This window comes from Chiloscyllium plagiosum, chromosome 28 (genome assembly GCF_004010195.1).
Source record: "Chiloscyllium plagiosum isolate BGI_BamShark_2017 chromosome 28, ASM401019v2, whole genome shotgun sequence".
Taxonomy (NCBI): Eukaryota; Metazoa; Chordata; class Chondrichthyes; order Orectolobiformes; family Hemiscylliidae; genus Chiloscyllium; species Chiloscyllium plagiosum.
The window spans coordinates 17,536,249-17,551,937 of NC_057737.1; the positions used below are offsets into that span (position 1 = coordinate 17,536,249).

General features: G+C 42.0%; 1 protein-coding gene across 3 annotated transcripts in view; it reads left to right on the forward strand.

Annotated features, from left to right (window-relative positions):
- Positions 1–15,689, forward strand: part of ankrd13b (ankyrin repeat domain 13B) — a 363,369-nt gene that overhangs the window by 265,117 nt on the left and 82,563 nt on the right. For all 3 annotated transcript variants that reach the window (XM_043718413.1, XM_043718411.1, XM_043718412.1), the window contains exons 3-5: positions 4,923–5,047; positions 6,026–6,071; positions 15,521–15,664. In XM_043718413.1, coding sequence (XP_043574348.1) covers positions 4,923–5,047; positions 6,026–6,071; positions 15,521–15,664 — 315 coding nt within the window. The remainder of the gene's footprint in view (positions 1–4,922; positions 5,048–6,025; positions 6,072–15,520; positions 15,665–15,689) is intronic.

Sequence of the window (15,689 nt, forward strand, 5' to 3'; positions counted from 1 at the left end):
TGACCTCTCCGCCCCCACCCCCTCTCCGGCCTATCACCCTCACCTTAACCCCCTTCCACCTATCATATTCCCAACGCCCCTCCCCTAAGTCCCTCCTCCCTACCGTTTATCTTAGCCTGCTTGGCACACCCTCCTCATTCCTGAAGAAGGGCTCATGCCCGAAACGTCGATTCTCCTGTTCTTTTGATGCTGCCTGACCTGCTGCGCTTTTCCAGCATCAGAGTTGAAGAGTGTGGTGCTGGAAAAGCATAGCCGGTCAGGCAGCATCCGAGGAGCAAGAGAGTCAACGTTTCGAGAATTAACTCTTCATCAGAAATGGAGGGTGGGGGGGTGTACCTATGGCCAAATACTTTAACTCTCCCTCCCACTCCGCCAAGGACATGCAGGTCCTGGGCCTCCTCCGCTGCCAAACTCTAGCCACCTGACGCCTGGAGGAAGAACGCCTCATCCTCCACTTTAGGATCCTCCAACCACATGGGATCAATGTGGATTTCACTAATTTCCTCATTTCCCCTCCCCTCCACCTTATTTCAGATTCAACCTTCCAACGCAACATTCTCTTGACTTGTCCTACCTGTCCAAATTCCTTCCCACCTTTCTGCTCCACCCTCCTCCCTGACCTATCACCATTACTCCCACCTCCATCTACCTATTGCATTCCCAACTACCCTCCCCCCAGCCCCACCCGCTCCCATTTATCTCTCAGCCCCCTCATTCCTGATGAAAAGCTTATCCTTGAAACTTCTAGGATGCTGCCTGATCAGCTGTGCTTTTCCAGCACCACACGCTTCGACTCTTTACTAAATTATAAAAACAATGCCATTTTTAGGCCGAACTAATATTGCAGTAGAATGTTTCTGTTGCCTGACTATGTCCAAGGTGAAGTTAGTATACGAATTGGATATTAGCTCTACAATATTAATTGGAGCACGGTGGCTCAGTGGTTAGCACTGCTGCCTCACAGCACCGTGGTCTCAGGTTCGATTCTAGCCTCAGGCGACTGTCTGTGTGGAGTTTGTACTTTCTCCCCATGTCTGCGTGGGTGTGCTCCGGTTTCCTCCCACAGTCCAAAGATGTGCAGGTCAGGTGAATTGGCCATGCTAAATTGCCTACAGTGTTAGGTGCATTAGTCAGAGGGAAATGGGTCTGGTTGGGTTACTCTACAGAGGGTCGGTCTGGATTTAGTGTGCTGAAGGGCCTGTTTCCACACTGTAGGGAATCTAATCTAATATGGCCTAATCATATTTAGCCACATCAGATGCATTGGAGGGCCATATTGCACATGTAGGAAAATATTTTCCACTTTTTCATATGCTCCAACATCAATTAAAATCAAACCTAATTTCATACTGTGAAATGTCATGACTTTGGGATCTTTAATGTCTAACCTTTGCAGTTAAATTAAGAAAGAATGGCATTGTTTACTGCTATTTTTCTCACATTATGTTGCATGTAACTTTCAGGGTTCTAGTTAACTCACATTGTTGCAGCAGTTCATTTAGATGACTTACAGTGTGGAAACAGGCCCTTCGGCCCAACAAGTCCACACCGACCCGCCGAAGCGCAACCCACCCGGACCCATTCCCCTACATTTACCCCTTCACCTAATACTATGGGCAATTTAGCATGGCCAATTCACCTAACCTTCACATCTTTGGATTGTGGGAGGAAACCGGAGCAAACCCACGCAGACACGGGGAGAATGTGCAAACTCCACACAGAGAGTCACCTGAGGCGGGAATTGAACCCGGGCCTCTGGCGTTGTGAGTCAGCAGTGCTAACCACTGTGCCACCGTGCGGCCCATTTATAAAAGGAGAACAGTCAAAATCCCAATCACACCTGTTTGATCCAAAAAGTATTTGCAGTCCATTGTCCAACGATGTAGCAAAATATTCTGGTAATGCCTTCTGTTCAGTGTATACAATAATTGTCAACAAGGCTGAAAGAATTGCTTTTCTGTAGCACTGTGAAAGACATCTAACACTTGCCTGATGGAGCTTTGAAGTAAGGCTGTAAGTAAGAATACAAATTGTAATCCTGAGCTAACATTACGTAGCCACTCAATTATAGAAGTCGATGACAGCAAATCAGGGCTATAGTGTTGTAGTCCTACTGCAGGTTGCACTGGGATCATGATATCATTCCTTTCCAACCAACATCTACTGAAAGGAAATTATTTGGAACAAAACTTAGGAGGAATAAAAAATGCCGGTACTCCCAGTACTCAATATATATCCACAAATAGAACTCCCATCCAGTTATTAACACAAGGTTTAATTAAATGTGATATAGCTGCAGAGATAAATGGCAGTAATTCATTTTAGTATGTCTGATGTTATTTTTTCATTCCTTCACAGAAAGAGGGATGCTGGCTGGGCCAGCATTTATTGTCTGTCCCATGTTGCTCTTGAGAAGGTAATGGTGAGCTGCTTTCTTGTTCCACTGTGGGTCCCTCTGCTGTAGGTAGACCCACAATGCTGTTAGAGAAGGAGTTCCAGGATTTTGACTCAGCGACGCTGATAATATATTTCCAAGTCAGGATGTCAAGTGGCTTGGAGGGGAACTTACAAGTAGTGGTGTTGCCATGTATCAGCTGTCTCTGGCCTTCTAGATGGTAGTGTTTGTGAATGTGAAGAATGCTATCTAAGGAGTCTTGGTGAATATCTGCAGTGTATCCTGCACATTTTACACATTGCTGCTGTTGAGCATCAGTGATGGAGAGAGAATTTTTGTGGATGTGGTGACACTTAAAAGCAGGCTGCCTTCTCCCAGCTGGTGTTAAGCTTATTGGAGCTCATTCATCCAGGGAAATGGAAACCATTCCATCATACTCCTGACTTGTGCCATGTAGATGTTTTGAGGTGTCAGGAGGTGAGTAAATCACTGCAGGATTTCTGACCTCATACTGCTTTTATAGCTATAAGCTTCACACCTACCTGCTCAATTCTCTTTCGCAGCTTGTATACCTAAACTAGATCTCCTCTTATCCTTCTCAACTCATAGAGTCATAGAGTCACAGAGATGTACAGCATGGAAACAGACCCTTCAGTCCAGCCCGTCCATGCCGACCAGATATCCCAACCCAATCTAGTTCCACCTGCCAGCACCCGGCCCATATCCTTCCAAACCCTTCCTATTCATATACCCATCCAAATGCCTCTTAAATGTTGTAATTGTACCAGCCTCCACCACTTCCTCTGGCAGCTCATTCCATACACGTACCACCCTCTGTGTGAAAAAGTTGCCCCTTAGGTCTCTTTTATATCTTTCCCCTCTCACCATAAACCTATGCCCTCTAGTTCTGGACACCCTGACTCCAGGGAAAAGACTTTGCCTATTTACCCTTTCCATGCCCCTCATAATTTTATAAACCTCGATAAGGTCACTCCTCAGCCTCCGATGCTCCAGGGAAAACAGCCCCAGCCTGTTCGGCCTACTCTGAACTCCCTCCAATTCAGCATAAAGGGATGAAGTTCCATTGTAACAGGATAGTATGTTATTCATTGCATCAGAGGTTTTCGATTGGAAGTTTCAGGGTCACGTATTGCTGAATACTTAAATCTGGCTCTTGAATACGGGAAAGCCAATCCTAGTTATGCTTATCCCAGAAGAAAAAAGAACAGTAAAACCCACAAAAGACACAAAACAAAATAAACAACTGTGGATGCTGAAGATCTGAAACAAAAAGAGAAATTGCTGGAGAAACTCAGCAGGACAGGCAGCATCTGTGAAGAGAAAGCAGAGTTAAATCATTCTAAAGAAAGGGTACCGGACACAAAACATTACCTTGGCGTTCTCTCCAGAGATGTTGCCAGACCTGCTGTGTTTCTCCAGCAATTTCTGTTTTTGTTGTGAAGGACACATACTGACTGACTTGACGTGTTTCCTTCAACATGGAGCTCCAGTACTATCAGTATATTCACCTCCAACTGTTACTGATTTTTTTTTTAACCAGTTTACTGGTAATATTTCTTAGTTGCTGACTTGGAAAGGCTTTTCTAAAAAAAAACTCTGCCCTGCAGAGTTAGTGATGATGGCAATGCAATCATGGTAAAGTCACTGATTTAGTAATCAAGATGTTCAGGCAAACATTCTGGAGACATGAGTTTGAAAGCCACCTCAGCAGCTGTTGAAATTTAAACTCAATTAATATCTCTGGTACTTGCCTCAAGAATGGTAGCCACAAAGCCATTGTCTATTATTGTAAAAACCTATCACTGGTGTTTGTAAAGGAAGGAAATTTACTTGCTTCCCTGTTCTGGTCTGGATGTGAATCCAGGCCCACAGCAGTGTGGATGATAGTTAACTGGTGTCTGAAATGGCTGAGGAGTTATGACTGGGTAATTAATGCTGGTCCCACCTCATCCTGTGAAAGAATAAACAAATAACAGAATAAAATGTAAGAGACTCTGACTCATCCTCTTCAGACTCAGCTTTCTGAAAATAGGCTCATACATTGTTGAACCCCTACAGTGTGGAAGCAGGCCATTCAGCCCATCGGGTCCACACCAACCCTCCAAAGAACATCCCACCCAGATCCACCCCTACCCTATCCTAGTAACACAGCATTTCCAATCTCTAATCCACCTAGCCTGCACATCTGAAACAACAAGGCAATTTAGTACATCAAATCCACCCTAACATGCATATCTTTGCACTATGGGAGGAAACAAGTGGAAACCCATGCAGACACAGGGAGAACGTACAAATTCCATACAGACAGTTGCCAGAGGCTGGAATTGAACCCAAGTCCTTGGCATCATGAGGGAGCAGTGCTAACCACTGATAACCCTGGTAAATATATTTGTCATGAAAACAGTTATCAAACTTTGGATGAAAATCTTCTTAAAGTACATTGGAAATAAATCACTTGCTTTCACTTGGCAGTATCCTGATGTTGATCTCTCCATACACTCCACAGCTCTCCAAGAGGCGATAAGTACAGGGAACCTGGAGCTGGTGCAACTTGTCCTTCGATATCGCGATTACCAAAGATCTATTAAACGACTGTCAGGGATCCCTTGTCTATTAGAGAAACTCCGTCAGGTAAGCCAGCAGCATTCTCACTGCCTTTCTGTTGTCAGTTTAATTTGTTACAGAGATTACTCAAGCTGAATTTTGCAAGAAGGAGATGTTAGACAATTATAATAAAGCAAAGAACTGAGGATCTGAAACAAAACAGAAATTACTGGAGAAACTCAGCAGGTCTGGCAGCATCATTGGAGAGAAAGTTTTGCGTCCAGTGACCCTTCCTCATAATTCTAGTTTAATTTTGATATCCATCTCCCCTGGACGACTTGTGATAGAGTTTGTGGAAGTTGTTGTGCTTTAAGATGTCTGGTCATGCCAAAAAATGCTCAGATTTGGAGATCCTAGGCACCATCATTGACTAGTTCTCAACAAAATCAAGAACCTGGTTACTCTGAGTTATTTGGTTTTAGATCCCTCCAGACTTCCCTACACAAACTCCCACTGGCAATGGTTTGCAAGCAGGGCTATTCCAAATTCATCTCGATTTTAGAGAAGGTTATTGTTGTGAGGGAGACAGTTGAGAGGAAGAAAATAATGTGGACGTTTCTTCTATACATCACAAATTCACATATTTGCAAAAGAAATGTTTGAATTCTGATGCAACAAAATAAGATGACAAATGTCAATAGCACCAAACGAGAGAACTCTGAAGTCAACAGAGAAAGGGCTCAGGTTATGTTACACAAAAAAGCTTATTTTCAAAGTTGACAGCACTGATAAGCTTGATGTGATTGAAAAGTAGAAGCTTTCTGTAAAACCATATTTATACTAACATGAGCTAGCAAGGAAGTCCAGAGCTAAAATAAAACATTCGCCCATTAAGTCTCCTGGGTCCATGAATATAATTCCATCACAGACCCCTGCATTTTCACCATCTGCTCATCCATTTTTGTAAGAGTGAGTAATCCCTTTTCTCTCCTTCCCTTGAAAAATAAATCCAGTATTTCTGTTCTTAATCCTATCATTTTCAATCGGTTTCTTTATTTCCAACAGGCACAGGACTTTTATGTCGAAATGAAATGGGAGTTTACAAGCTGGGGTAAGTTCAATCCAATCTAACCTGCCAACAGTTTAGGAAATTTTGCAAAAGTATCCTTTTCATCATATTTGAGATCTTAGAAATCTTAAAAACACGAGGGCAATATTTTTTGGTTTCGCCTTAGAGAAAGGATGCATTTTAACATTTATATCCTAATTGTGAGGAATTAAGGAGGAAGATTTGACTTAAATAGGAGGCGGTGAAGAAGTATGCTGGTTAATATACAGTATAAGTACTCTGTTTTATGGTTAACCAGAATGGTACAGTAAGTCCAAACCTAACAAAGGGCAGGGCTGATGTCAAAGGAGACAATTAGAATGTTCCCCTGTGTAATGGACCTGAAAGAATGACTTGTATTTATATAGCACCTCTCTTGACCTCAAGGAGGAGGAAGTGAGGACTGCAGATGCTGGAGATCAGAGTCGAGAGCGTGGTGCTAGAAAAGCACAGTAGGTCAGGCAGCATCCGAGGAGCAGGAGAATCGACATTTTGGGCATAAGCCCCACATCCTGATGAAGGGCTTATGCCCGAAATGTCGATTCTCCTGCTCCTCGGATGCTGCCTGACCTGCAGTGCTTTTCCAGCACCATACTCTCGACTCTCTTGACCTCAAGCCAACCCACAGCACTTCACAGATGATGCAATATTTTTGAACGATGTTCCTTGTTGTAATGTAAAGCAAACACATGCAAACAGCAATGAGATAATGACCGGATCCATCTGTTCTTGTGATGTTGATTGAGGGATAAATATTGACTCAGATGGCAGGGATTAAAAATCCAGTTATTCAAAATGCCACCTATCAGTGGAGTCATGGAGATTTGTGGGCTCCTACTTTGCTGAAATGTGCAGCGGACAGCCAAAGCTCCCCTCTGCCAACGTGTACACAAGAAAATATCCCCTTAGATCGGTTTGTCCTGAATGAAAGACTTTCTGTCATCTCTGCTACATTCTAAGAATCCTCTCTGACATCAACCTTGGCTTTTGTCTGTGGTTATAATGTGATCACTGAGACTGCAGTGCTGTGTTAGTTTGTCTCCAAAGCTCTGCTCTCTGTCAGGCCTGACACATGGAGCAAAAGATTCAAGAAAATCGCAAAACATATTTTACGCCTTTATGGCAAACAATGAACAAAAAGGATGTTACTTGAGGGAACAAATGAATAGGTCAACTTATAAATCAGGAGAAGAAATGCTGTATTTTTAATTCATTGATGAGGTGAGGAATTTCTGCCTCTGACGATTAATTGACATTTTGAATGATGTTTTGGGAAACAAATGGAAGAAGAAATAATGCTCAGGAGGCAATGAAAGATTATCTTGTGAGGGTGGGGGAATCACTATTTTTTCCTAGTTTAATGAGTTCCCTGTTCTATATTCACCCCGTGACATTGTTTTTCTTCTGACTTTGTGGAGTTGGCATCAGTTGACAATAGTAATGAAATCAAATTGAACTCTTTGACAAGAGAGTCAAATCTTCTTCAAAGTTACAGCCGTCAACCTTCATCTACTGACAGAGTTCTTATCCTTAAGGTTAATTAGTTTGCATCAAAGTCTTACCTTTCCTGTATGCCAGTGGACTTTCATTGCTATGCCATTCATATGCTTTACTGTCTTCTATCTTTATGTCACAAATGATGAAACAATTTTAGACTTGTTTCAGATAGTTTTAGTCTGATCTAGTTTGAATAGCAGAGCGTGTCCCATTCAGCTACTGAATACCACTAAAAATACTGGGCTATCGTAACGGAATATTCATGTACTAATGGGTAAATTGTTTATTTTAAATAGAATAACTCACTGAAAGGGAGGTTTGTTTGGTTGCAATCCCTCACCTACATTGCTTTACAAATATAGTTTTGCTTTACTTTACTTAACAAATATAGTTTGCTTTACAAATATAGTTTTGAAAGTTTGTATTGAATCTTCTTCAGTTTCCATTTAGATAGTGCATTCCAGGTCATAATAATTCACAGGAACATAGGAATTGGAGCAGAAATGGATCTTTTGACCCATTGAGCCATTCAGTTATCCAGCCAGATCATGGTTGATCTTCTATCTCAATAACAGTTCCCTGCACTATCTCCATATCTCCTGTTTTAAATACTTAGAAATCTGACACTCTCTATCTTGGATATACTCGATGACTGAGCTTTTACAGACCGCTGGAATAGACAGTTCCAAAGATTTACCACTTTCTTCTAAATCTTAGAGAATATAGGTCCAATCTCCTCAATCTCCTCAATCCCAGGAATCAGTTTCACAAATCTTTCTTGTAATCCCTCTATGATGAGTGTGTGTTCTTCCATAAGTAAGGATATAAAGCATACACAATACTCCAGATGCAGTATCAGCAAATCTATATATAATTACAACAAGACTATTTTACTCCTGTACTCCAATCCTCTTGCAATAAAAGCCTGTGGCCCCTGGTTACCAGTCTTCCAGCCAGCAGAGTCAGCCACATCCTACCTTGCCATCCCATAAGATCATGCTTCATCTTCTACTTCAACCTGAGCTCCATATGCCCAATTCCCTCAGTATCTATGAATATATTGCTCATAACAACTGAGCTTTCATAGAATCCCTACAATGTGGATACAATTGGCTATTTAGCCAATCGAATTATCTAGCACCAGACCCACCTCATCCCTGTAATCCTGCATTTCCCATTGCTAATTCACCCAACCTACACATCCCGGGCCTCTATGGGCAATTTAGCATGGCCAATCCATCTAACCAGCACATCTTGGGGCTGTGGGCGGAAACCGGAGCACCCATAGGAAATCCACGCAGACACTTGGAGAATGTGCAAACTCCACACAGACAGTCACCCAAGGCTGGAATTGAACCCGGCTAACCAGTTAGGCCGCCCTAACTTTCAGACTCCAAATATTCACAGCCTGCTTAGTGAAGAAATTTCCTGTCTCAGTCACCTTATTGTGAGGTGAAGCAACCTGATTCTAGACTCTCAAACCAAGAAAGCATCTACCCTGACAAATCCTCGAAAGAAATGGACATGTCTCAATGAGGTTGTCTCTCATTCTTCTGAAAACCAGAGATTATAGGACTATTCTATTTACTCTCTCCTCATGGGACAACCCTTTCATTCCTATTTCTGTAAACGCATCATCATCATTTAGATTATCTCTATTAAGTGTCTCCTTCCTCTTCACAGTTCTAAGGAGAACAACTCGAGTTACTAGCTGCGCATACGAAAATCCCATATTCCCTCACCATTTTAACAAATCTTCTTTGCACCAATCAGGTTCAGTCATTTATACTTGGTCCTACCCTCTGTATTCTCATAAGGAGATATATGTTGATCTGAAGTGTGAGACGAGGAGAAGGCTGTGTACTTCAGCTGCATTTAAATTCCTAGCAATGTGGGCAACCACAACACAAGAGTATTGCAGCCACCACTGGAGGTACTGAGAATCCCAGTTGCTTGAATGTTGTCACAAATCAGAAGATTTGCAGTGTAAATTAGACTGCACCTCCAGATATTAAATCAAAACAGTCCACCCTATAAGAAAGGAAGAACCTGCATTTATATAGTGTCATACAAGACCTTCAATCATCCAAAAGTAGACATCATCCAAAAAAGTAATCATGGTAAGGTTTTATTTTTGTTTGTAGTGTTAGTTGAGGGATACGTTTTGCCCGGGAAACCAGGGAGAGACTCTTTGACATAGATTCATGAGATCTCGTACATCAGCCTGAGCAGGACAGGGGCATTTCACCATGACGTTTTACCCTTAGTATCTAGATTGGAGTCCTCACCTCATCTGAACAGGTGGAAATATTCTTTTATTAAAAAGAAATCAAGTTCTGTTTTTGTTTAAATATTTCTACTCACACCAGCCCACAGGATTCTATTGCATTAAGATAAATGGTGATATAGTGACTAGACAGCAGAGGACAGAAAGTTCTGGTCAGAATTCCTGAATCAAAGTAATTGAGCTTGAGTCTACACTGACCCTATTATCCAGCTCCATAAATATCAGTACCCCTCAGCTGTATGACATTTTTAAAATAAAGTTTTCTCAGAAAGGCATTCTTGTTTCAGTAGAATTTACTTAGCTATAGAAAACTGATTGTGATTGGACAGGAAACTCAAACATTGGTAAATTACACTGAAGATTAGAACAACAGTTTCCTATTAGCCTCCACTAGCTTTGTAATAATGTAACTTGAAATAGTATGACTGTCCAACAAGCCCTGGAGTTGAACCATCTGCCACTTCAATTCAGCCAAAATTGAGATGAAAGAGTAGCGGGATTAAGATATCTCCTGAGGTTGCTGGTTGGTGTGTGGAGAGTTCACTTTGTTACACAGTGCTGCAGGCTTGCACCTTTGCTGAGAGAGTTCTGTCATAACACCAAGGCCACTTCCAGGAAGTGACACATTCCGAAGCACTGAGTTTGAGAACGCACCTGTGACACACGTTCCCCTTGGTGTTGTCGAGATTTCAAGCTGGCAAAAACTCTAGTGACAGCTCACTTTGAATAATTGCTTACATGCTGACCTTGAAATCTGAAAATGCATTCGAGATGTGACAGAAATCAATCCAATTAACTGTACCAAATGAACCATTCCTCAGTTAAAAAGCGAATTTTATTATGGTCGTGTTCGCAGACTCCTGACATCAGCATCAGCCAGGGATTAGCACCTCCCTCTGGGCCAGATGCAAAGTACAACTTTGATATTGATTTAAGAGAGTGGCTCTTACTGATCAAGCACAAAGGAGACAAGATAATCAATTTCAGCCTTTTCCACTCAGGCCTTCTCACTACATCTCCCTGTCCACTCCAAAACTTATTTTCCTCTAAATACTGACCCAGAAAAGCCCTCCTCCCACCCCCACAAGCCACACAGTGCTGCGCTTTCAAGCTTCCAGCTGCAAAGCTTTTGACCCTCCGTGCTTTCACCACAATCACTGATTTGTTGAGCTACTTGCTGTCCTCTGCCTAATGCCCTTAGCGTGAGTGAAGTGTCTCCCACTTGCCACCCCATGATATTACACTAATCTTCGCTCCCACTAGGCACTGCAAACTTGGGAGACTACCTGCCAGACAGACAGGTTAGCTCTGCAGCATCAGATCTGACTGAACCAGCTCCAGTCTAGCCTGTAGCATTTGCTCTCATGACATGAGGCTACATTCATCAATACAAAATCTGCAATATAACTGGCTCATGGGAGTTGATATTGTCACTACAGCTTCAAGCAGAATATTGATGATTGGATAATTGCCCTGATAGCCAAACTTTGATCTGACCTTCATGTTCAGAGAGCAATTCCAGGAACAAAGTGAAGGCCAAAATGATTTTTTAGGTTAGATTGAGATAAGATTTCTATTCCGGATAAGCGATCAGTATGTATTCAGATATGTGCGGATAGAAGGATAGTTGCCCATGTCATGGATTTAAGATACACAGTGGACACTTTTTTCTGATTCAATCATGGGCTTGTCGACTTCCAAGATGCAGTCTTGCCTCATGACTGACTTTACTTGGAACTTTTGCTTTTCCATGTGGCATTGGGATTCACGGGTGCAGTTTGCAAGCTGCAATGGACATTGTGTATGGAGGCCGATTGTTGAGAAGACCCGGTCAGCAACCTAGCTTCCAATGTCATTTCTGTGCTCACGACAATCTCACCCATCACCCCCTTGCTGCCCACACACCTCCCATGTCTCATAGCTCTCATGCCTCCTCCATCCCCCTCCACTCTGCTGCCCAATGCCTCTACAGATCCTCCATGTATCCTCCTGAGAGAACCGCCAAGTACACAGCCAAACAACAACAATATTTTAATCCAAATGTTAAAAAGTTGAACCCATAGCAATCTGATGTAAATATCATTCAGACATCTTTCAATGATGCTGCAAAAGAAACAAATCTGTATTACTAAAGAAGTAAAGTTTAATCCCTTTTGTGTCTATTTTGTGCAAACAGCCATGGAGTTAGAAGCCACATCAAAGGTAGATTACGTCATTATACCCTTTTAAAACTATTAATCTTTCTCCTGAGCAGCCTTGTTGATAGAATACCAGCTGAACTCAGGACATTATTAACTTTTGAAACTCAGACAAGCATTTATATTGACCACAACGTTCAAAAGTACTACCTTGCAGCTCCAAGACTGTGAAAGTGAAAGGATAGATAGTTTTACTTCTAATTCAAAGCAGAATATCTACCAGCCAATGGAGGGGGACAAGCGGCTGGTTTTATTTTAACTTTCAACAGTCGGGGGCGTTTGTTTTCAAATCAGAACTAGGTGAAAGTGAGGACTGCAGATGCTGGAGATCAGAGTCTAGATTAGAGTGGTGCTGGAAAAGCACAGCAGGTCAGGCAGCATCCGAGGAGCAGGAAAATCGACATTTCGGGCAAAAGCCCTTCAATGGGAATGATGAAGGGCTTTTGCCCAAAACGTTGATTTTCCTGCTTCAAATCAGAGCTGTCAGTGATGTCACAGCCAAACATAACAAGAACATTTCTCAGCCTATTTTCTAAAGTTTGAATGCGTTATGGCACTTTCTCTACAGTCAAATGTACTGTAATGCCATTAAGAAATGCAGGTTAATGTAACGTCAAATTCATCTTTGCAGATTAGAGCTCTATCTTTAACCACTACATTAAAAAAACATATCCATATTACAATACAGCATGTAATAGTGACATTGGAGGTCAAGAGTATGGTGCTGGAAAAGCACAGCAGGACAGGCAGCATCCAAGGAGCAGGAGAATCAACATTTCGGGCAAAAGCCCTTCATCAGGAATCACCATCAGGAAAAAGCACCGGCACCACACTCTCGATTCTAATCTCCAGCATCTGCAGTCCTCACTTTCGCCTGACATTGGAGGAGTCAAGACATTTTACATTTAGCTGCTAGAGTGCTCCTGACTCTTCAGCAGGCTTCTCGAATTGGTCATACATTCTGTAAAGAGGGGCGATTTTCGAACCTCTTTACAACCTGCTCACCCCAGGAAAAATCACAATGTTTGACCGTTTATCATACAACTGAAGGCTTTTGGCTGTTTCAGGAGCCCAGTGGGAAAACCCTTCGTCAAATTACTGACCAAGGATCTGTACTGGAATAGACATTTCCCTCACCTTTATCCTCGAAACCCTAGCCAGCAATGCTGATAGCAAGTCACAGATACTCTGTGATCATATACAGATACAATGTATTAACTGCCCTTTTCCCCTCCATGTACAATTTAAATACTGTACTGTAACAACACAGTCACTGAGATAATGGTGAATAAAGAGCACTTACTTTTAGAGCTGAACATCAGAGATCTGGGTAATGAATGCCTGTGATACTCAAGAGTTATTTAACCTGCTGTCACATTTTTTTTACACACCACTACTCCCCATCAAACCATGTGGAATTTAAACTGACAGATCAGTGTGGCAAGGGCTCTAGGGATAACATCTGTGTGAGTGGAACATCTTAACAGTTACGCTTCCCTGCCCAAAAGTTTAATAAGCGGATGCTAATAATGTCTTAAATAACAGGAGGCAGCACACACCACGGATCAAGGCTCAGCACATTGAGATGTGTGAATTCTAGATGGTGTTTGAAAGTTCTTCCGAGCTGACAGTGTGAAGATGAATGAATTTGCAGGATTGCAGCAGTGGTTTGAGTGATAGGATGCGATTGCTTCAGTGACTTCAGGCTGCAAAGTGAGAGAATTTCAGAACTGGATTGCTCACTGGAGCTGTGATGAGAACTGGAAATGTGATAAGAGCCTTAAGCAACTTTATTCATCTGACTGATTCCATGAATAAAAAGTAGAGAGTGAATTGAGATAGCACCCAAATCTCTGGATGCATAGATGGAGCTATGTCACTATTGACACATTTAAAGTCAGTTCATGAGTCTCATATATCTGAAGTTTAAAATCATTTCTTATTGTACTAGGTTAGCAAGGAATATCTAATAATCACAATGAAGGCAGAGAGAAGCTAAAAAAGATTAATTGACTTAGTAAAATTAATTATAGACTTACCTTATCATCAGTGAAACATTTAGGTGGGACAACATTGACACAGCATGCTGCCACTAAAATCTCACCTGGTCCCTAAGCACCTACAGATAGAGTAAAATCCAATATTCACTCGAGTTCATCCAGCACCAGCTAGTGTTAAAATGTTTAGATTTGTTTTGAATGACTGAGCAGTGGAAGGACTGACTGGGTATCTGTACCGGGGGTGAAGAGTTCCTGGCAATTTTGAGTCTTTAGTTTCAATCAAGTTTGACTCATATCTCTGAGACAGCTCAGTGGAATGAGGCCTTAAGAGGAGTGGGGCAGCCTCCAGCATTTCAAGGGGAGGCAATAGGCTAGTGCCTATTATCGCTGTTAATCCAGAGAGCGAGCTAATGTTCTGGGGACCCGGATTTGAAACTGCCATGGCAGATGGTGGAATTTAAATTCATTAAAAATCCTGGAATTAAGATTCTAATGATGACCATTGTAAATTGTTGGAAAACTCCATCTGCTTCACTAATATTTCACACGAAGGGCAACTGCTATCCTTACCTGATCTGGCCTAGATGTGACTCCAGACTCACAGCAATGTAGTTGACTCTTGACTGCCCTCTGGGTAATGAGGGATGAGCAATACATGTTGGCCTAGCCAGCGATGCCTCATCTGTGAATGATTTTTTAAAAATTTGTTTGGTGTGTGTATATAGGGAGAGTGTTGTGGGTGGACTAGGGATTGCCCTTGCCCCTGACTTCACAAATATATTCTGGCTCAATGCCATCCTTGTTTATCTGCTCAAACATATCACTTCAGTTCTGCTGCTGGTGGAAGTGGTCAGAGTGTGCAGATCCTTAGCTCCAACCAATTCCACCCGTAATTGACAATCGGGGTCCTATTTACACCATCAAACTCTGATTACCCCCAAATTGCCTCAGGCCAGTGAGAATTTGGGACATCCCTTTCAGAATGGAGCTGACCAGACATTGAATGTTAGTGAGGTGGTAAAAGTCCCAAAAAGCTCAGCAAAAAGTGCTATTCCCCTGCTCCTGCCTACAAACTCTAGGCCAGTAATATATTATCCATCAGGTTGATCTGGAATCAAACTTTGCCAGTTGCAAATTGGCAATTTTCTGAAGTGCAACAAGCTTCATTTATTTACAATTTATCAAAAATGTTTTAATGTAATTTGCAATTTTAATATTAAGAATATTAAGGAGAAAAAAAATTCAATTGGCCTATCAGATTATATCAGGCTTAAGGTAACTGATGTGATTTATTGTGCTGGTGATCATGTGAATAATATTATTGAGTTCAATTCTCTATTCATTACAACACGCAAAGCTGTCTATCATTGACATCTTAATTGGCTATTCAAATGGCGATATGTTTGCAAAAAAGAATTGCATTTATAGGTCCAAATACTGATAATTCTTTCACCCGTTTGACTGCCACAGTTCCCCTGGTCTCCAAGATCTGCCCTAGCGACACCTACAGGGTTTGGAAAAGTGGGCAGAATCTCCGGGTCGACACGACACTGCTCGGCTTTGATCACATGACCTGGCAGCGAGGGAACCGCAGCTTCGTCTTCAGAGGGCAAGGTCAGTTTAAATAAAAAAGGACTTC